At 45.2% G+C, this 22,467-nt stretch overlaps 1 protein-coding gene across 8 annotated transcripts in view; it reads left to right on the top strand.

Moving 5' to 3' along the window:
* The first annotated feature begins 18,291 nt into the window (after nucleotides 1–18,291).
* Nucleotides 18,292–22,467, top strand: part of SFSWAP (splicing factor SWAP) — a 104,662-nt gene continuing 100,486 nt past the window's right edge. For 5 of the 8 annotated variants that reach the window (XR_010592892.1, XM_008163473.4, XM_008163471.4 and 2 more), the window contains exons 1-3: nucleotides 18,292–18,809; nucleotides 21,327–21,496; nucleotides 22,070–22,207. Coding sequence is in view for 6 of the 8 variants with exons in the window: in XM_008163473.4 (XP_008161695.1) it covers nucleotides 18,565–18,809; nucleotides 21,327–21,496; nucleotides 22,070–22,207 (553 nt within the window). In the remaining 2 variants the exon portion in view is untranslated. Of the gene's footprint in view, nucleotides 18,810–20,812; nucleotides 20,951–21,326; nucleotides 21,497–22,069; nucleotides 22,208–22,467 lie in introns of those variants that run through there. The other 3 variants (XM_065568580.1, XM_042852541.2, XM_008163476.4) reach the window with 3 other exon arrangements.

Here is a 22,467-nt window from a genome sequence, read left to right as displayed (position 1 = left end):
GTATGGAGTTGTCAGACCCAAATACAGTCAATCACCAAGACTGCCTCTGATGCTCACTTGACTTCAAAGCTCAAACGTTACTTGCTTTACCCATTTCCCCAGTCCATATTCTCAGTTTGAAGCTCACTGAATGACTCCAAGCCCTCCAACATAGACTGTAATACAACACAGCCCAGTGCCACTCAGAGAGACGGTATCATCTCTATACATTTCCCTCGAACGCTCCATGTTGAGACCATTCAAGACATCTCTTTCATCACAAGTGCATTTCAGAACAAAAACAGGGCCAGAAATTCCAAGGAATTGCTCTTTATTCTCTGCCTGTTAGGAACACACACAGTTTGAAATTAAAAGCTTCCCAACAATCCAAAACCCACACAGTTGTAGTTAACACAGCTCCATATTGCCTAACTTGCTAAATTAACACTCTTCTTCAAGGACTAGCCTCTCATTCTTGTCTGCTGGCAGTTGCAGATCTCCCAGCAACTGCATCAGAGGAAGAGCAACAAATTATATTTAGAAGCGATAGAAATGGGACCCTCCAGCACTGGCAGTGTCTTACCTCAATCCATGTTTGAGGCATAAGAGGCGCTGGCAAAAACAAACAACAACAACAAAGGAGTAGAATTAGTAAGAGTTGTCAGTGTTCTAATGGAATAGCTACTGGAGGAAATTCAAGACACATTGGTTTCACCACTAGACATCTTGAGCCTGTATCATCACTTATCTCATTTTGCATAGCCCTTAATGACATTGCTGAATGACCAACACTTCTACACCCCCAGCTCAAAGTTATTGAACAATAGTTCAACCATTTGTGAAGTGTGGAATTCCCTCCAAGACACAAGTGCATTTCCTGGACTGGAGATGCCATCTCTCAATTTTGAAGTAATATAATGACAGCACATTTCTTCTTCTCTGTCACCTATTAGTAAGAGTCAGCTTTATAGGCTGACATTCTTTGCTGCTGTGGTGTTTTGTTTGTATATGAACTTACTTAGAGTAACAGTCAACTGATCTGCCCAGATAAGAGGTTCTGTCCCTTGCCCTCTTTGGAACAATTTAAAGCCCATTTTCATTTATGTCAATTTTAGTTTTTCTAGCCATCTCTCCTAAACTTCACCAGCAATTCATCACCAATATAGGCCATTACACACACATGTATTACAATGAAAATACTTGGAGATCTGGTCCAGGTTGCCAAGTGTTACTGTTTATCCCATAAATCAAGCATCATCTCACAGAAACTAATGAAACTCCCCCAAATGTACAAAACACCAGTAGTGTATGATGGGAGTGTTTCATTTTCCTCTGGAGCACGGACCAGCTGTCAGATCCAATATGCCAAACTCTATGTTCTTAACCAAATGACGCTAAGGTATTAAATGTAGATTACTTCTGCTAGAAGGAACTTAAGGAGTGAATGACTGTCTGCCGAAGAGCATTCATTTTGTTTTTGTGTTAATAGCATTTGGATGTTCTCTGCTTCAGTATGACAACTATTTACCCCCCAGTAAAATTCACAGTACTTCCATATGAACAAGATTGTACAGAACAGAACAAAGGCAACATATGAAGTTTATATTGAGGGCATGTCTACACGGCCTTGGAGTTTGGGCTACAGGGGATGTGAATAGTAGTACACATGAAAGTCCCATGCTGTAACTCCCCCCTTGCGGATACTGCAGGTGCGAACTAAAAGGTTTCTAGTTAATGCAGAACCTTGGTGCGCACAGCTGTTCACACCCCTGTAGTCTGAACTGCGGGGCAATGTAGACATGCTCCAAGTCACTGTGCCTGTCTAAGGTTATGTCTACACTGCACGCTAAGCGTAGTCTGTGGGACCTGGGCTTGTGGACTCTGTTTCCAAGCCTGTGCTTGAGTGTTTACACTATATTGTAAAGCTAGATTTACAATTGCTGGACCCAGGTCTCAAAGCTGTGCTAATGAATCCACACTGCACTATGCAGGCCTTCCAATTCGGGTCTGCAGCTTGAACTATGTCCACACTGTGACAGGGCTTGGACCAGAGCTTCAGTAGGAATCAGGCTCTGACTTGCCACCCAGCAAAGTCCTAGGACCCGGTCCTGAGTGCTACCTGACCCGAGTCAGACTGATCTGTGTGTGGACAGAAGCAGGGCTTGGACTCAAGCCTGCGTTAGAGCCTGGGCTTCCTGGGCAATGTAGGTATACCCTGAGTGAACAACTTCCTTCATCAGCCTTCCATTGTAAGCCTCTTGAAAGAGGAAGTGTCTGTCTTAAACATATGGAATGTCCCGAGCACATATTTGTTCATGTTATTGCCCACTAATAGCCATCATCAGAGAATCACATACAAATTACATGTACCTTACATGAATGAACATACCTTATTTAGCTTGGTATTTCCCTGGGCAGCCACAGCTTTCTTTTTTTAAATGAAGTTATACCTCAAGCTTTGTGCACAATGGATAAGCCAAAAATAAAGCTAATTCACTTACATTTCCTCTTATCACCCCAATGCAGATTTTCTCATTAGGTCAGCATTTAAAAGTGTTTCCTTCCCCGCCACCGCATTCTAGAGTATGGTGCTAATTGGAATACTTTTAGGAACAGACACTTCCAAATTGGTAAAGAACAAAAATATTGCATCAAACAAAGATTGTCTTTGTGAACCCTCAAGATACCCTACAGCACTTTGCTTCTGTCAATACCTGGCAGCTGAAAATTTTATTTTCGTGACCAGAACAATGATACTCTGGGCCTCCCCTATAGACTTCTATGTCATATTAGGAAAAGGGGGTGTCCAGGGTGGGGCGCGAAGACTTTGGAGGAATAAGATCATGCCCCAAAAATGAAAGCTCAACTAGATGTGACTACTCAAACTAGCAGTCTCAACACAGATGCCCTTGAGACATTTTAGTATCTCTGTGAATCACATGCCATTCCAGGAAATCTTACCCCTTCCCTGCACTATTGACATGATTTCAGAGTTACGAGCCCTGAAGCAGCAACCAAAATGAAACAGAGCGTTGTCAAATACTGTTTTGCACTCTATCAGTTGTTGAGCATGTCCACCAGCGACTGCTTTCAAAAACTCATGAAGTGATTACTTAGCTATTGAAGTTAATGGGTCAATTGATGTCTGGTGCTGCCCAGCTTGTAGAATTTGTGCTGTGTGTTTGATAGAGGTGCTTTTTATAAAGTGGTACTATGACTCAAAATAGCAGAATGTTTTTTCAAGACGAACAGCTGGGAATGTGATGAACTTTTTTGTTGTTGAAAAATGCCAACTCATTGAAACAAACTTTTTGTGGTAAAGGCACCATTTTGACATATTTCCTGACTCAAAAATTGTAGTACCGAACCAACCAATCAAACCCTTGAGTGATTTCCTTCTTTGTTGATTTGTGTTTTTTTGTTATTGAATGTCTTTAAAAACATCTTTCTGTTCAATTGTCACATCAGACTACTCACCTGTTACTTCCTATCATCCAACAGTAAGTTGTACAGCTGAACAACAAAGAAAAAATGAAAAGGGAGTTAAGTCCAGACTTATTCATTAACCAGCATCTCAACTTTTTCTCTCTCTCACCCCTCCTCCCCCAAATTCAGAGAGAGTCAGTGAACCAAGAAGCAGCAAAAGGATTTCACAAAGAGACTTCTCCCCAACACAAACCAAAAAAGGCTAGCTAAAGCTTATTCCCCCCCACCCCACACCCCTACCTGAGCCAGGTTCTGTGCTGCATCTTTCAGGCTTTGAGCCACCTTTGTCCCTGTCTTCTTCAGCTTACTCCAGCAGCCAGCCTCCAGCACTAAGGAGAGTAGTCCTACGTGCTGCACTAATTCATAACAGCCTTGGGCTGCCCCACAACTCAGACTAGCCAGAGAGTTCTGTACTTTGGCCACTCCCACCCCTCAGTCTCCCTCTGATTCCAGCAGGAGTTATGATTTGGGTAGTGTAACGCTGTTGTGCAAACGCTACCCTGCTCCTGCCCTGGAGGGAATTCCCCAAGGGTGCCATAGCAGGGGCCATAGCCTGACCCAATAACTTCAATGAGAGCTGCACCTAGAACTCCGAGGAGATAGTTTGGCCTTTTGAGCTGGGACAGGAAGCGGCCTTGACTGGATAATTCAAATAAACTTAACACTCCACATAACTGCAGCTGACTCTGAACAACAATTAAAGCAAATCTATTCCATGCTACAAACCGACAGTACCCTGAATGAACACAGTTAGACAAATATATAGATGCTTAAGCTACAGAATTGGTCTGATATATCTCAGTATTATAAATCCACTTAATTCTGGAACTGGCAATAATAACTTCATTTGCCACTATAGTATCTATCGAGACCCTTGGGAAAAAGAGCACATTTTTATTGCGACCTAATTTAATTAGCACAGCCCGAACCAAAACTCAGCAGTGAATGGCAAGCCATTTGCCAAACGATCACTTTCTTTGATGCTGTTAAGGATTTCCTGAAGGCAGTTAGAGAAACATTTCATACACATGAAACTTTGATACTGATATCCATGAGAAAAGCAATTATACTTCAGTCAATGCTCAGGGACACACACATCTCACTGCTTGGTAATGAAGCACCCATTGTAAAACTTTACCCCCACAATATGGTATAGCGGGTTTGGGGTTTTATTGGGAAGAGTAGACATTTTAAAGGGCAAAAGCCTGCCCTTCTTTGTCCTTGTTCAACCTGGGGATTTGTCTCAAGTATAGCTATAAAGTAGCCAGCCACCAGTATGGCTGCACTCATGCAAGTCCTTAGAGTAGGCAGGCAGCTGAACCAATGCAGCTGATCCCTGCTGGAAACAGGTAAGCCCCACCAGTGCAAATAATTGTTTTTCCTGTTTGCTCCCTCCGTGGCGCTATGCTAACGGCCTCACCCTCTGTGTAGACAGGGCCCTACACAGGATATAAGAAAATACCTGTTTTTAAGATCCCATGAACATGGCATTTATAAATTTAAAATTTTAAAACATGCATATAACTGAGTTCTTCTACAAGCGCTAGATAAAATTTAGGTGATTAACAGCTGCCTTACCTTTACTAAAATAAATGTCATTTGATATTTGTTATGCAAACTAAAGATTATTTGCTATTCTGTAGTCTGGAAAACTAAGGTGATAAAGAGGCAGGTTATGTATTTGATCAGTAGCTAAATAGCCTTTAATTAATTAGCCAAATAGCTGCTCATCACCCAGCTCTATAGAGATCCATACTGGCTCGATACTGACAGAATTATGTATATAGACTACACACTATCTGTCTTTCATGAGTGACTAATTAGAATTAGTTCAAATTGTCAGAGGCTGGTATTTTTTATTTAACTGGGAAATGCAACCAAGATATGTAGTTTAAATATGAGAAGGCTGCCATTTACTAGAAATACAAGATAGGATGAAATTAATGCTGTACTTTGCTGACTATTCTCAGACAAAATTAGGAGATTTGAGGTCTGCAAAGCCCAGTGTTCACACTGGTTCTTGAAAAAGGGAAGAAGAGAGCTTCAGCTGCCTGGACACAGTTATTCAACTGCACAATATTTGGAAATCACGGGCTGTGTACTGCCATCTATCTGTGGCGGAACTCCCACTGATCAAGGGCATCTGTGTAATAAAAGGCAATCTATAATCTTTAATATATCAGTCTAACTGTATGCACTTATTTAGTATATAAATGTAGGCACAAAAAAGGCATTGCAATTAATTTCATCATGGATTTCTATATCAGAGAAAGAACCATTTTATATAAATACCGATAAGGGTTGTTTACAACATAGAGTAAGATGCTTTAGTGCACTTATTTTAAAAAAGATTTATTCCCCCACAGGTTTTGACTTACATATTTTTAAACTATTCATTAAACGCCTAGGTAACCATCCAACCAAACAGAGCAAACAATAGTGATGTTCTAGGCCCCAATCTGCGTGGGCAGAACTTTGGCCTACTAGCAGCAAGGATTGCTTTCTATTTGCAGAAAGCCGAACACCCTTGCCCCGCCCCTTCTCCGAGGCTACGTCCCCGCTCACTCCATCCCCCCTCCCTCCATCGCTCGCTCTCCCCCACCCTCGCTCACTCACTCATTTTCACCGGACTGGGACCGTGGGTTGGGGTGCGAGAAGGAGTGAGGGTTCCGGCTGTGGGCTCTGGGGTGGGGCCAGAGATGAGGAGTTTGGGGTACAGTAGGGGGTTCAGGACTGAGGCAGGGGCATGGGAGGGGGTGCAGGCTCTGGGCGGCACTTACCTCAGGTGGCCCCTGGGAAGCAGTGACAGCTCCCTTTGGCTCCTAGACGGAGGCGCGACCATGGGGCTCTGCATGCTGCCTGTGCCTGCAGGCACCACCCCCTCAGCTCCCATTGGCCGTGGTTCCTGGCCAATTAGAGCTGTTGAGCTGGCTCTGGGGGCGGGAGCAGCACGCAGAACCCCTGTGGCTATCCCTCCGCGTAGGACCCAGAGGGAGATGCCAGCAGCTTCCCAGGAGTCACGCGGAGCCAGGGAGGGAGCCTGCCTGTGCCGTCAACTGGACTTTTAACGGCCCGGTCAGCGGTGCTGCCTGGAGCCACAAGGGTCCCTTCCTGACCGGGCGTTCCAGTTGAAAACTGGACACCTGGCAACCCTATTGACACCCCACTGTAGTAAACTGCTCCATGCAAGTTGATGGGTTCTCCTGCACAAAATAGTTCTACACAACTGGGGCCCAAACACGGGACAAATTGCTAATTGTGAATATTCACAGCTAAATGTTTGCAAGCCATGTGCAGATCTGGAGAAGTTATGAATTTGAATATATTGGACAGTATTGTTTATTGTGATCTGTTCGCTGACCATGCGCAAACACAATGAAAAGGCAAAAAAAGGTTTTTTTATTTGTAGTGATTTATTTGCTCAGTTACAAATAAATTATTTGTCCACCTGTCCTTTACAGAGTAGTCTTTTCAATCTTCTGAGTACTGAATCTCCAGCAAGGATTGTCTATCTTCCTTGGACAGTTTGAGAATTCTTTGTGGGCAAGCTTGATTTTCTTATGGGTTGGGCTGAGCTGCCATCCACATGTGTGTCCCGTACATCTGTCCATTCCCTTAGACCTGCTAGATCTTAGAGGTATCTTCTAAATTTGCCATATTGAGGACCTGATATCAATTTGAAACTTCTAGTGACATGGAATTCCTCCTGGTCTTCTTTTGGATGGCTACAACCTGCCCATCTGCATCTGTCTCCACCCATCTAGAACACTGCCGTCACCTCCTGCCTCTGGTGATTACAGACCACCAGGCCTCCTCTGACTTCCTTTCTCTCAGATTCCTGGTGGCCTGCTCCATTCTTCCTTGAACCTGGGGTATTGGTGTTTCCTGAACATGGTTGCCTAGGAATTCCTGAGCTTTTCAGTAGCATCTTAACCTGCCCCTGCAATCCAACAATCTTTTCCTCCAGCACAGCCACCAACTTGCACTTCATGCACATGAAATCCCGTCGGTTTTCAGGCAAACCACTATTCCATCACTGGCCATCTTTATATCTCATGTAGTGCTACACCTGGAAGGGAAGCCTCTCCCATACTCCCTCCAAAACTCCTATTTTCACTGGCTCTTGAGTTTGCCTACCAGGTGGCTTTTTATACCAGTCTTCCCCGCTTAGCTCAGCTCCGCCCCTCACCACCAGGGAGCAATTACAGAAAGCGCGTGTGAAATATGTCCTTATGCTCAGCCTCCCCTTCTGTAACGTGTTTCAAGATGTAATCAGTAAGTTCACTGTTGTTATCGTGCATTACTACAGCTGCTAAACAGAACTGCAGCACTCAGTATTATAGTTGGTTAAGGAGTGGCTTGGCGGGGGCTTGTTTAGAGAGCCAATAGGATTTGTCATTGTTGAAAAACCTGGCCCTTAAAGGCAGGCCACTCTGTTACAGTTGTAAAGCGCTACATAAATGCCAAGTATCTGTGTGTATGAAGAGTGACTTTCTTGACAATAGATCTCATCCTACTTCGTTAGTTCAGTAATGTCATATCACTAGCTCAATGATACTCACTAATAGTCACCAACTAGCATGTACAGCAGGCAAGCCTTGCTTAAGGTAAAAAGTTTGTTTTCTGAATGTACAAAACCTGCTGAGCTATGACCTTCTCTTGCAAACCTTCTCTTAATGTTTATGAAGACACAAATACTATTAGCCAGATTGTAACACAAGGCTGGCTGTTCTGTTGCACATAGAATTTAATGTAAAATTTCCTTGAGGCAAGACAGCTGGGTTACCAACTTTGAAAGTGTGCCCTTAAACATATTGCTGTGTTATCTACCAAGAGGCAGTTAATTCTGATTACCGACTGTGTATGTGCAAGACAAAACATTACTTAAAAAAGTCAGAATGTAAGCAGCAATCCATTGATAACACACTTTAAAAAAAAAAACAAAAAAACATTCATTATGGAGATTTTGCCAAAATGTAAATGCCATGCGTTTCTATAGTAACAACATAAAATCAGATCCAGAAGATGAAGGCTGAATATAAAGTATTTGTTTAATTATAAACTGAATACATTATAAAACTCTTTATTTCCAGTGCTATGTGCAATGTAACAGAAAATTCTCTAATCATAGTATATATTGTCCAGTAAAGAAGCATGTTTGGAAAAAACAACTAAACAAGTAAACTGGTGTTATAAGCAACTCAGAAACAAATCCAAACGTCAACTCCCAGGGGTATGTGTAAACTAGATCCACTGTTTTCAAACATGCATCCATAGAATGATGTCCTACATTTCAGCAGTGAAGATATTAATTGTAGTTAAAAACAAAAACCATACACTGGTTTTCAACAGCTTGTGGCCACTGCTCTCGTCCAGTCACAGACTTATGATGAGGCTTTGTAGCTCCTGTCTATTCCAGAGTTTGGAAAGAACAGCCCAGGCATTCAGATTCAGAGTAGGGGTCTGGACATTAGAAAGGTTCTCAGCTGTGGCCTTGAAATGGGAAACAGCAGCAGGGTGGGAGAGGACGGGCTGGAAGAGCAGGCCTGGAGACATGATTTTGGAATGAAGGCAGAAAAGGAAGGGTGGGTGGGTAGATGGGAAAAGGGAACAATATCATTTATCCTGATTGGGGGTCTCTGGGTGCTACTCTAATACAAATATTTTATAATGCTAATAGCACCATGTCATGGGGTGCACACACCACTGGGGCACCTCCTTCTGGCCACATTTGGGGATTAGCTCCACTCTGGTCCAAAACCCCTTTCTGCTGCTTGCTGCAGGCCCTGTCGCTGCGCTCTCTCTCACTGAGACTCAGGGTGCTGTGTCTTTATGCTTGGCCCTCTGGCTCGGTCACTGTGTTTTCTCCCTTCCGAGTGTATCAAAGTCTCTTCCTCCAACATGGCTGTCTTTCCTTCACTTCCCCAATGGTGCCACTTCTCCAGTGACTGGTAGGGGAAGCCAAGCCCACCCTCTACTTCAGGTTCCATCTTACAGATCCTCTAATCAGTAGCCACAGTCTGCACTCCCTTAAGCCTTCCTGCCTTTTCTCTGAGCCTTTCTCTCCACCCCCTCCACCTAGTTTCCCTTCTTTCCCTCTCTATGATCTAGAGAGCGGCTACAGGCTCCCACACTGGAGCCCCATTCTACTGCCAACTTCCTTGCTTTATCTTAACCCTGCCTGTTCCTTTCCAACTGGACTTCATCTTCAGTCAGGCTTTCAATCCCTGGCTCTTCCCCAGGTACAGCCCATCAGGTTAATTATCCTAATTTAACCTGCTCTGCCGCCTTGTGTGGAGGTAGACACCACATCACACACCATCCCAAGTTCTCTCTGAAAAATCCCCCTACCCCAGGGGTTCTCAAACTTCACTGCACCGCAACTCCCTTCGGACAACAAAAATTAATACAGGACCTCAGGAGGGGGGACCGAAGCCTGAGCTCGCCCAAGCCCTGCCACCCTGTGGTGGGGGCAGGGGGGAGGTAGCCAAAGCCGCACTGCCAAAGCCGAAGCCCAAGGGCTTCAGCCCCAGGCAGGGGGCCTGTAACCTTAGTCCCACTGCCCAGGGCTGAAGCTCTCAGGCTTGGGCTTTGGCCCTGGGCCCCAGCAAGTCTAAGCCAGCCCTGGTGACCCATTAAAATTGGGTTGCGACCCACTTTGGGGCCCTGACCAGAGTTTGAGAACCGCTGTCCTACCCAATGAGAAGGCAACATAAGAAAGTTGATAAGGTGTAGCAAAAATGTACAGATATTTTTATATCTGTGGCAAAGTAACACGAGATGTATCTATTTCACACAATTATATTTGTATCCAGAGTTTTTGGAACTCATTATTCCCTTTAGACACATCAATAAATGAAATCTTGACCTCATCCATGGGGACTCATGATGCACATAAAAGGGAAACAACTCATGGAAACAAAGAGGTAGAGCAGCTAAACTAATGAATCAGTGCACATTCATAACAGTGACTTGGAAAAGATCCTAAACACTGAGAAGCACGCATTGCTGTAGGTAAAATATCCATAATTTATCTACCCATGGTGCTCCTGTTACTACCACGCACTTTATGCAGTGATACTGCATTGAAAAAGTGATCTCATTCCGATATGTTTTTGGATGTGCTATGTTGTGGATCCTACTGCACTGGCAAAAGTGGCTATAATGTCTATTTAGAAAGTCAGACTTATTTAGAGAACTTTTCTTTTTTGATAATAGAATTATGAGAGGTTTAGCAGCCTTGTAAACGAGGGATTTTAATTAGGCAGCCTCTGGGCAAGTTTCCTTAACAAATCTACAACTCCCTTGCTATTCTTGCCCAGGGCTATTTTTTAACACTGCCTGTTAATGATGCTTACTTGTGCCAAATTGTGAAGTGAACAAATGGGAACCAAGAATGGAGACAAATGCTTTTCCTCATGTATCCTGAACCAGGTTTAAACAAAGGTCTTCAAAGGAGAAAGGCAAGTGCATGAGCCCATTACACCAGCAAGCACCTCCTCCCCCAACTTGCTGTTAGTTGTGTTGACGCTAGAAGGAGATAAAGAGAAAGGAAATCTTTCTCTTCAGCTAAACCGACCCCCTTAGAAAACAAAGAAGAGTATGGGCTAGTGTAGATTATACATTCCTGGTGTTGTCTATAACACATATCAACACTTTCTCTAGGAAGTGATTGTTTATTCCGATTTCTCTTGCTTTCAAAAAAACAATATAAACATTTTCAAATAGCTGATCATTATCAAAGTTATTCTAAGCTGGAATGTCTTTTGTAGTGTAAATATCTATAGTATTTTTAAATTAATTCTATAATATTACTGTAGAGTATTACACCATCTCAACATTCTCATCCAAAAAACATTGTCCATGCTTTGGTCATCTCCCATTTTGACCAAGGCAGCCTCCTCTCTTGTACGGTCTTCCCATATATCAGGGGTGGCCAAACTTACTGGCCCTCCGAGCCACATATGACAGTCTTCAGAAGTTCGAGAGCCAGGGCACACCTGCCAGGAGCACGAGTTGGGGCTTCAGCCCTGCTCTTGCTGAATCCCCAAGCTCTGGCTGAAGCCCCAAGACCCCCCTTCCCGCTGGGCAGAAGCCCCTACCGCACCAACCCGCTGCAAGGCAGAAGTCCTGAGCTTCACCCCACCCCCACCCCAGTCTGGTAGGTGGAGAATCGGAGGGCGTGTGGGGCTCTGTGTGGGGCTCTCTTTTAATGATAAAAGAGCCAGATGTGGCTCACGAGCCACAGTTTGGCCACCTCTGCCATATAGCACAGATTCCTCCAACCTTCTGCACTAAGATGAAACTTCATGTGCTCACTTGCACAACTTTTCCTTTCCCTAGTAGTCAGGTATTTCCTCCTATTCCTGTCTAACAGTTTACATTCCCCCCATCACTCCGTCACTCTCCTAAATGTTCTTTTCGTAGTTTTCCCCGGTTTTCACATTTGCACCTTTTCTCATGACACTGCCTATGCTGGAACCCCCCCTATTTGTGTGCACCAAACAACTGCCCTCTCTTCATTCAAATCTTCCCACATAACACATCTTTTCTACCAAACCTTTCCATGATAACCTACCAGAGAAATGTTTAAAAGAGAAATCTTCATCAATCTGAAATGGACCCTCCTATAATCATCCACTGTATTGTGTGTTTGAATTGCATTATCAGTCTAATTTGGGGGACACGACTTTGGAACAGAATGTCTTCCTCTGCTTTGTACACCACTGTATGGTGCTTGGATTATTAATAAACAGCCAGCATTAAAGTACTATTTACACAAAGCAAAACACACAAATAACCGTTTTTTACTTGTCTGGCGGGAAAATAGTTCTGCATAACAAGAAATGCAGTTTCTCCTTAGTTTTCCTTTTTGGGGGATCCCTGATACGAGAGCCTATGAAGGTACAGGATGAGAACGTCACTCCTTCCCTGTTCCTAAAGCCTGGCATTATCTTTTATTTAATTACTTCTCTACACCAGGATGGAATTCCTTCTTATGGAGTGTGTGAGTGCATATGATATGGATAGGGTACAAACAATAGTTAATTATCAACACAGCATGCTTTCTTTTGAAACCTCCTTGCAAGCACACCTTTGTTCCTCTGAGTTAAGGGCAAACTGAACAGGGCCATGTCCACCTCTGCTAAACTAGGGAGAAGAGACAGGTGTCAGCCTCAGAAAGGGAAACTTTATTAACTTTTTATTGCTTCTCCCCTGCCAAGTAAATGAAAGTAGGATATCTTACCTAAGACAAGCTGGAGAAAATAATAAATATTCTTATCCCAACTTCATCCAGCAAGAGAGAAACTAATTCTGTCAGCTACTGCCTGATAATTGGCTTCTTTGAGGTCCAACAAGGCCAGTTGGGGCTAATTTAAGGTATAACTCTGCTGTGATAATCATCAGGAACTGAGGCAGCATGGGCATTTTACCATAGAAACACTTTGTGGCAGATGCCTCAGAGTATCTTCTCCCATTGGTATTGCGTTACAGTCTGCTGAAGTTAAACAGTTTGGCTGCGTTCTGGATTTCATAGACACTGTATCTTGTGGTTTGTTTAGCTCTTCTCCTTAATAAATGTGGTTCATTGGTCTACTCTGATATCTGTTCTGCATCACTGTTTTCCAAGACTGCAGTAATTTGGCCAGTGACATCAATTCTATTCCCTGGAGTGTTTTTAACATCAGTGCTGATGCTGGTGCACACAAAGAAGAAAATAAAAGTAGACAAATAACTTTAAACTTCATTACAAACGCTGAAGGAAAAATAATGATTGTTGCCCAATGGAAACGTGTCAAGAGCACTGGTTCATTAAGAGCCCTGAAAGTCTGCCTAACGGTTACAGTGCTAGCACAGGAATTGGGAGACCCAGGATCCATTCCCAGCTTCACGATATTCTTCCTATGTGACCTTAGGCAAGACGCTTGCTCAAGCTGTGCCTATGTTTCTTTCAGTGTAGTTTTCTCCAGGAACCTAAATTTTCTGCCAAGGGGAATGTGCAAAGCCACCTCAGTCCTGATACCACCAAGCCGACTGGCACTTAATTCATGCTTATGCCCCAATGGGATGCTAAAACTATAGGCATTTCCCTGCCTATCTCACTGGCTGGGATCTGTTCAGTGGGCATGCCTGGAGCATGCCTAACACACACCAGACAGCAGGGGGCAACCTGGTTGGGAATTTTTGTGACTTGCTGTGTGCATTGCAGAATATCACATAGCTTGGTGTTAGAGCACGTCTTTCATCTCCCAGCTGCATGCCCTACCACCAGGCTACAGGGTATTCCAAAGTGGGATGCTCTCTAGCTCTCCCGATGAAGCTGTTTCACTTTGTATAAATTAAATATTCATTAGAGAAGGCACTTGGCCTGACTCTCCCATAGCCTAGGGGAGGACCCTGCCCATCAGGCTATAGAGACACTCTCTCTCTTTCTCACCCAATGAATATTTAATTAGTATACAGAGTGGAACAACTGGAGCAGGAGAGACTGAAGAAGACCCACCCCAGAATACCTGGTAGTCTGGTGGTTTAGGCACTCACCTGGGAGAAGTGGATTCAAGTCTCTGCTCCAAAGCAGGCAGAGTGGGGATTGGAAAACAGGTCTTCCACCTCCCCTGGGAGTGCTCTAACCATTGGACTATTGGCTAAAATGGGGTGGGTATGTCTCTCTCTTGTTTTGCATGAGGAAGGGCTGACCTGGCTTATCTGCCTCACTCCAGGAGAGGGTTCCTGGCTGTGAATTCTGAGCAGAGATAGCAGGTTCCCAAGTACTTTCCCTGATCAGGGACCTAAGCCCTGCCCCTTTCCTCTGCACAATAGTTCTGGCTAGCTTAGCTGGCTTCCAACTCAGATTTCTGTGACCCTTTCTCAGGTCCCTGATGATCTCTGTGAATTGTATGGGGAGCCCGGGTGCCTAACTCAGGACTGTGAATTCCACTGGATGGCAGGTCACCTAGGAGCTAGGCATTGACACATGTAAGTCCCCTTTCCGAACCAAGCCCTTAGTCTCTCTGTGCCTCGATCCCCCATTTGTAAAATGGGGGTAACAGTACTTTCCTAACTCATAACAGTGTTGTAAGGAGAAATATCTTAACGATTGTGAGGTTCTCAGACACTAAGTTAACACCCTCTTCCGGATCAGAATGAAATGGGATGGCGTTACAGAGGCCACTGATCCCTCTTTCTGCAGAGCAAGGGTCAGATGGATGGATCCCACATATTGGCCCTCAGAAAATTGCCTTAGTTGTTCATTATTTCCTGGTTCTGCCATACACTTACTATGAGGCTAAAATGTTTAACCAATGCTTTAAGTTTGCAGGGTAAACTAGTCATGAATGGTGTAGATGTCAACAAATAGCTTCTGCTAGCTATGTTCCATCATAGCACATGGCAACCACCATGGGGAGCTGCCAGAGCCTTTCCTCTCTGTCTTCCCATGCCAGAGACTTCTCCCACTGCTGGAGTCTTTCCCTGCAATGGGGAAAGGCTTCAGTAGCAGGACACACAACACTTCTAAAAATAGCAGTGTAGCTAGGAGATGCACTGCTTGGGCATGTAGAGAAGCATGTAGGGTACATACCCACAGGGTTCAGGCATGACTTCATTCTACTCATCTAAACTTACCATCTGCACTGCTATATAAACCCATGCTAGGTAGAGCAGTGGGCGCAAAGAGTGGACAGTGTAGATGTACCCTAGAAGATGCCTTTCCAGTGCCCTACTATCTGGCCAGAGGAGCACCCCAGGGATCTGGATAACCACTAGTGTGAATCATGTAAAGAAAATGATTTTGAGAAAAGCATCCAAAATCCTCACGTGTCTGAGAACTTCTCTAAGAGGCTGGCAGAGGTGGGAATCAACCTGACTGGTGTCCAGTGCAGAGAGCACATCGAACACCTAAAGACCCTCGACTGCAAGGCTAAGGATGGCGACAGCAATTCTAGTAAATCCTTGTCTACCTGCTCCTGTTAGGAGGAATTTGACTGACTGCTCACTTGACCATGTGACTGCTTTTCAGTGGTGGGTGAAATTATATGTGTATATAAAATTATATGTGCGTCTTACTTAACTAAATTGAGGATTGTGAAGCTTAATTAGGTTTTGTAGTGCACTTTGAAAGGCACTATAGAAACACAATATATTATTATTCAATTTCACGGCTACAGAAGCAGATGAAGTGCCCAAGGGATTTTCTAGATTTCTCCTTAAGTAAATTCACATTTTGGCAGGCTTTCTTCATGCTCAGAGATGCAGCCCTACTCCACTCTGTGTCAATATTTGTGCACCACATAATCTTTAAACAATGTATTAAATCCTTTAGCTACAGTAAGTACAAGGAAGCCAATGAGTTGTCCTTATGGCAGAACTGGTAGCACTGTCTATAATTAAGTTTGCCTGACACTTCCCATTATAGGACATAACTTTACCAAAATTTAATCATTGGGAGTGAAATTTTCCATTTTGAGTATCTACTTCAGGTGATTTTTTTGAAAGTTTCAACAAAAATAGTTCAATTGTTTCCACAAATGAGATTAAGGAAAAACACATTGTTTTCTCCATGCTAAAATAATTCTTATAACTGTTTCATTGAGAAGCTCTAGTGCCTACATGCTTTGGTGCAAGGACTTGAAATTTGGCAGGCTGGATTGCTCTGGTGTCAGGGTTAGGGCTGCCAACTTTCTAATTGCAGAAAACTGAACACCCTTGCCCTGCCCCCCCCCCCCGCCCAGAGGCCCTGCCCCCACTCACTTCATCCCCTCCCCTTCCGTTGGTCTTCCCCACCCTTGCTTACTCGCTCCTTTTCACCGGGCTGGGGTAGGGGGTTAGGAGGCGTGAGGGTTCTGGGGTAGGGACAGGGATGAAGGATTTGTGGTGCAGGAGAAGGCTCCGGGCTGGGGCAGGGGTTGGGGTGTGGGAGAGGGGGAGGGCTCCAGATGATGGTGCAGGCCAGGGATGAGGGGTTTGGGGTGTAGGAGAGGGTTCCGGGCTGGGGCCGAGGGGTTTGGTGTGCAGGAGGGGGGCTCAGGGCTGGGGCCAGGGGTTGAGGTGTAGGAGGGGGTGTGGGCTCTGGGCTGGGGCCAAAAATGAGGGGTTCAAGGTGTGGAAGCGGGCTCAGGGGATTGGGGGACAGGAAGTGGTGAGAAGTGCAGGCTCTGGGCGGCGCTGACTTCAGGCGGCTGCCGGGAAGTGGTGACATGCCCCTCTGGCTTCTAGGCGGAGGAGCAGCCAAGGGCTCTGCCCGCAGGCCAAGGTTCCCAGCCAATGGGAACTGCGGAGCTGGCCCTCAGGGCAGTGCCTGCAGGCAGGGGCAGCACATGAAGCCTCCCTGTCCGCCCTGCCAGCTAGGAGCCTGATATGCTGTCCGCATTCCCGGGGCCGTGCACGGAGCCTGCCTACCTGCCCTGCTGTGCCACCAACTGGCCTTTTAACAGCCCGGTCAGCAATGCTGACTGGAACCACCAGAGTCCCTTTTTGACCAGGTGATCCGGTCGCAAATCAGACACCTGGCAACCCTAGTCAGGATGCCTTGTGGTGTATCCAAGAAAATGCACCCAAATTTGGGCAAGTTACAAACCTTTGAAAAATATCTCAGTTAAAACATGCTCAATAGAAACGTATTAGAATTTGGCATCTACATTTTCTGAAGTCTCCATCTACACTAACCATGACCCTGCTCAGGGATACAAGACTGAGCAATACTTTTGCTGAAGTTGGTATTCCCTGCTATGCACAGTAATTGAGACCACAGAAACTCTCTGTCCTGGGATTTCAATGTGTTCCCATGGACTCAGCCCAGGCAGCATGGAGGAGGAAGATTGGGACAAGGAGCCTGAGATCAGACAGAGAATGGGACAATGATGAGGACATGGGTGGGAAGAGACAGGACTGTGCTGTGACAGGGACAAACTGGTGTAAGGGGGGCAGACGGAAGAGACAGGTATCAGGGCTGGGGCAGGAACAAGGACAAACAGGCTTCACAGGCAACCCCTGGCATTTCCTAACTATTGAGTGCTGGACTTTGCAATTTCCCCAGCAGCTTGATCATGGAGTCTCTAGGCATCATACATGCTCCAGAAACAGTGGAACCCGGGCCCTGCTCTGCGACAGGGAAATAGCTTCCTCCCAACCGCCACTGCACCCTCGCCTGTCTGTGTCCAGGGATCCAGCACTCAATGTGCCCCATCCCCTCTATCACGATGGCCCCGGCTGCCCCCACACTGTCACTGGTCCTCCCACTGCTCCCTCTGATGCCCCCACAGAGCCCTCACTTGTCTCTCTCATTGCCACTGCCTCCCTCAGCTCTCTCTGAAGCCCCCCATAGCCACCAATGCCACTGTCCCCACCCCCCACAGCTACCTCTGATGCCCCGCCACGGCCCCTACCTGCCCCCCCACTGCCAGAGCCCCTCACCACTCCCTCTGATGCTCTCCCCAGAGTCCTCACCTGTCTCCCTCATTGCCACTGCCCTCCCCAGCTCCCTCTGATGGTGCTCTCCATAACCCTTTTGCCCCTGACCCCTCCCACCATTCCCTCTGGTGCCCCTCCCCATAGCTCCCACCTGCCCCCCACCCCCTTTCTGATGCCCCTCCCCATAGCCTCCACCTGCCCCCCACTGCTCCCTCTGATGCCTCTTCCTCCATGGCCCTGTCTGCCCCCACCCATCGCTCCCTCTAATGTCCCTGCATAGCCCCGTCTGCTCCCCTCCCCACCGACCCCTCTCTCCAACTCCCCTCCCTTCGCTCTACTCTCCCGCGGCCCAGCCCCGCAGTTCCCGTGGACAGTTTCGCCACTCTCATGTCATAGCTACCCTGCCTTGCTCCATTTGTTCCCGGGCCAGCTGCCTGGCAGCATCTCCCCACACTCGGCCCCAGGGCACGCAGCAAGATTAATCCATCGCTTGTTGAGTTATGACGAATCTGCTGTTTACCGGAAGCCAGACGTTTGTTTACCCCGCCTGTGACCGGAAGCGGAACGGCCACCATTTTGTCTCGGGCGATGGCGACCGCAGCGTTATGGAGGTGGGGGGTTTAGTGGCCGGGGTGACTCGCTTCGTTCGCTGTTAGCGCGCTCCCTGCCTTCCCCTCGCACCCTCCCGTGATGTACGGAGGCGCTGGCGGGCCTCGCCGGACTGTGGAGGAGGCAGGGCCGCCGCCGCTGATGTTGTTGTCCGGCGGGGGCGCGGCCCAGGGGCCCCCCGGAGGAGGCGGTGGGGGCAGCCGCGTGGAGCTGCTGGTGTTCGGCTATGCCTGCAAGCTGTTCCGGGACGACGAGAAGGCCCAATACCAGGAGCAGGGCCGGCATCTCATTCCCTGGATGGGAGACCCCAAGATCATGATCGATAGGTCGGTGCAACCCAACCCCCTGCCTCTGCTGCGAGATCTCCTGTGATAGCCTCTTTCTGCCCTTCCCCCAGTGCTGCGGGGGGCGTGGGGGCCTCCCTCTGGCAGGAGGAGTGGGGGAGTGCTTCGTCTCTGGCAGCGTTAAGGGGAGGCCCTTCTCCCTGGCAGTGGGTTGGGTGTCCCCGTGGCGATGCTGGGGAACCCATTCCTCTGGCGGGGAGTATGGGAGTCCCCTTCTCTGGCAGGATTAGGAGTCTCTCCCCTTCCTCTGGCAGATGGTATTTATTGGGGCCCCCTCCCCCTGGCAGGGTGGGTGTATGTGGGGAGGGGTGGGGATAATCTGCTCCTTTTCAAATCAAACCCCAAGCAGCTTTTCACCTCAAAACAAGGGGGACTCTTGCTATAAGGGAATGCTAAATTAGAAACTTAAATAGTGGGGTTCATAAGCAAGAAGTGGGAGAGGTTATTTGCACAGAGAGGGAAATTAGGCTGAGTTGAATTTTTCCATTTAATTTAGACCCTAAAGTGCTGATGGGATTCCCTGGCCTGATTGCTCCCTTGTCATGCCATGAGTTGTGGCAGTTAGGCCAATTAGCTTTCCTTCCCAGGAATTTCAGATTTCTAATCTCAACTAAAAAAAGTTGCGTTTTTGGTTGTTTATGTGATTGTTAGCAGCTCATAGTCTGAGGGATTAACAGGATCTGGTTATTTGATTCTCCCCCACCCCCCTTCCAGATTCAGCAACTCAGTATCAGATGGAGGAATGAATTAGTTCAAAACCTGCTTTTCAGTGGTTCTTGAGAGGGGGGATGCAGAATCAGGTCAGGAGTATTTTGTGGGGGCTTGAAAAGCACAGTGCTTTAAGCAGTTGTGGTTGTACCTGAAGACTCAAGTGGGAAAACCTGAAGGGCTTTGGTTTGAAAAGGATCACATCACATACTGTAGGCATTTGCTCCCTCAATCCCACTTCATTAGGCCTCTTTCAGTGGTTACATGTGATTTCCAGGTCCTAGGTTCACAACCACATTTACTTGATTGGAATAAATATTCACTGAAGGGAAGTGGTTGGAACCCCATTATGTGAGACTGGACTGGGCAGAAAAGATTCATGATGCCTTGTTTGGAGTAGTTAACCTAACAGGTCTTTCCCATTTATGATTTCACTGATTGAAGTCAAACATCTAAATTGGAAAACAGAACAGAAATTAATCAGTGTGTATTCTTATAGTTGTATGTTATTGTTAATATGGAAGTTTAAGCTTAGTGATGGGGCCTCTCATCTAATGGTACAGTAGTTTATTTTTGTGATGAGAAATTTCATTAGCCAGTTCCATGGTGTGAATTAAGGCTGTTGTGGTTTCATATAGCAATGGCCTGAGATAGAACAGCTGCAGAAATTGTTGGGAGCAAACTCTAAGTATGTGCATGTGTATATATACATAACATTTAAAACCAATAACAATCTACATTTGTAAGTTAAGGAGGTTTGCATTTATGAACAAAAGATGAAACATTATGCACTAACCTTATCAGCTCCTTTGGAAATTCAGATTTTTATCCCCAACAGCATGAAATCTTTTCCCCCAGTTGAAGAAAGCCTATTACTGTGGGAAGACTGGGGCAGAAATTTGCCTGTGGATAAACACCTTGGTTAACAAGACCAACATATCTCAATAACGTTTTCTATTAGTTATATGTACTTCCTTTGTTTTTGATTTAGCAAGATGGCTCAGTCAAGAATTGTGTGTGTGAAGACTAACCAGCGGAGTGAAGTTTACGATCTCTTTATTATCTATTGGTTTCTAATATTGCTACGTAAAGGAGAAATATGTCAAACGTTATCTTAATGCGGCACTTTTTCTGCACACATTTCTGCTTAGGAGATGAAATCACATTGTTGGTTATTGGTGCCATTTTTATGGTGAACCTCCTTAAATTGCATGTATATGTTACTGTTCCTATGTATGTTTGTCTCTCTATCACATAACCCAGAACTTATTTCCTCAGCCAAATGGCTAGGGGCCGAGCCTAGCCATGATTTTACCTCCAATGGACGCAAGTTTCTTTGGTGAAGATCTCTCCTGAGAGTTCGGGACTAGCAGAAAGAAGCGAGAAAATTTCGACCGTTTGGTTCTTACGGATAGGTATTTATGTATTCGGGTTTGTGTGAATGTAAGCTATTTGACTTTCCAGAAAAAGTATTTTGCAAGTGACATTGAATGGTTGGTTGAACCATAAACGGTAAGAACTATTAAGGAAATGAATCCCATTTAAACTATTAAAGGATACTTTTGCCTTTAATTGTACTCTTTTTATTATTCTGTTAAAGAGGAATTTAGACTATTAAAATATTTCATTTTGATAGTTGGTGTGAAATGAGTAGCAAAATTAAATGTAACTTCTAAAATGAGTCACGTTTTAACATTAGTATTTTTTCATTTTAATGGGTAAGTATTTTTAAGTAGTCACACAAACCCAAACCCTAAGTTTTCTGCATTGACCAGCTTTTTCATCTTGCAGGTATGATGGACGTGGTCACCTCCATGACCTCTCTGAATATGACGCTGAATATTCCACATGGAACAGAGATTATCAATTGTCTGAAGAGGAGGCTAGAATAGATGCCCTCTGTGATGAAGAGAGGTATTTAGCCTTGCATACGGACTTGCTTGAGGAGGAGGCGAGGCAAGGTATTGCTCAAGGAAACTTTCCTGAGTTAGAACACATTTAATTAAATTTAAATAATTAAAACATTAAATTTACTCCCACTCATTTTATACTCATTCTTTCTGATATTATCTTGACAGTACCCAGTGGATTCGAAAAACAGGAGTCTTTGCCTGTCTGAGAGGACCTCAGGATAGTTTATATATAGATCCACACAGAAATTGCCCAGATTTTGAGGGCAGGCTGGGATTTGAAAAAACAAAACACCCCCCACCATCCTTTTAACTGTTCTTCTTTAACAGTATTGTATAACTGAACGTTCTTGCATTTTCCTTAATTATCTTAGACTGTATAACCACAAAAATCTTTATCTCAGCAGGAGGAAATGATCAACAAAAGGCACATGCATTCTGCTATCTTTGGTTTTCACAAACTTGCTGGCAAAAATTACTATGCCTAAAGTGTGAAGAACACAATTTTTATCTAAAAGTTAGGTTGAAAACATTGGTATAGTGGTTTTTTTTTGTTTTTTTTTAGAAATAGTGTAGATTAATTATATTTCATAGTCGTAATTAGAATTTTCATTTTTCTTCAAGAGGAAGAATATAAGAGACTGAGTGAAGCTTTAGCGGAAGATGGTACCTATAATGCCGTGGGATTCAGTTATGGCAGTGATTATTATGATCCTTCACAACCCACGGAGGAGGAGGAGCAGCAGGCCTCCAGAGAAAGAGGTGAGGAATCAAAATAAACATTGGGGATTGGTAGGGAAAGGTAAAAGCACCTTCACCTACCCTTACTACACATCTACTCTGATATAACGTGACCCGATATAATACGAATTCGGATATAACACCGTAAAGTAGCGCTCCGGCGGATCAAAGCAAGTTCAATATAATGCGGTTTCACCTATAACGGGGACAGCATTATATCGGGGTAGAGGTGTACTTTTACAGTTGCAAGTTGTGAATCTGTACTTCACTAAAATGTACAT

This window comes from Chrysemys picta, chromosome 15 (genome assembly GCF_011386835.1).
Source record: "Chrysemys picta bellii isolate R12L10 chromosome 15, ASM1138683v2, whole genome shotgun sequence".
Classification (NCBI taxonomy): Eukaryota; Metazoa; Chordata; order Testudines; family Emydidae; genus Chrysemys; species Chrysemys picta.
Note: the sequence above shows the minus strand (reverse complement) of the source record. Positions and strands in the feature narration are given on the sequence as shown.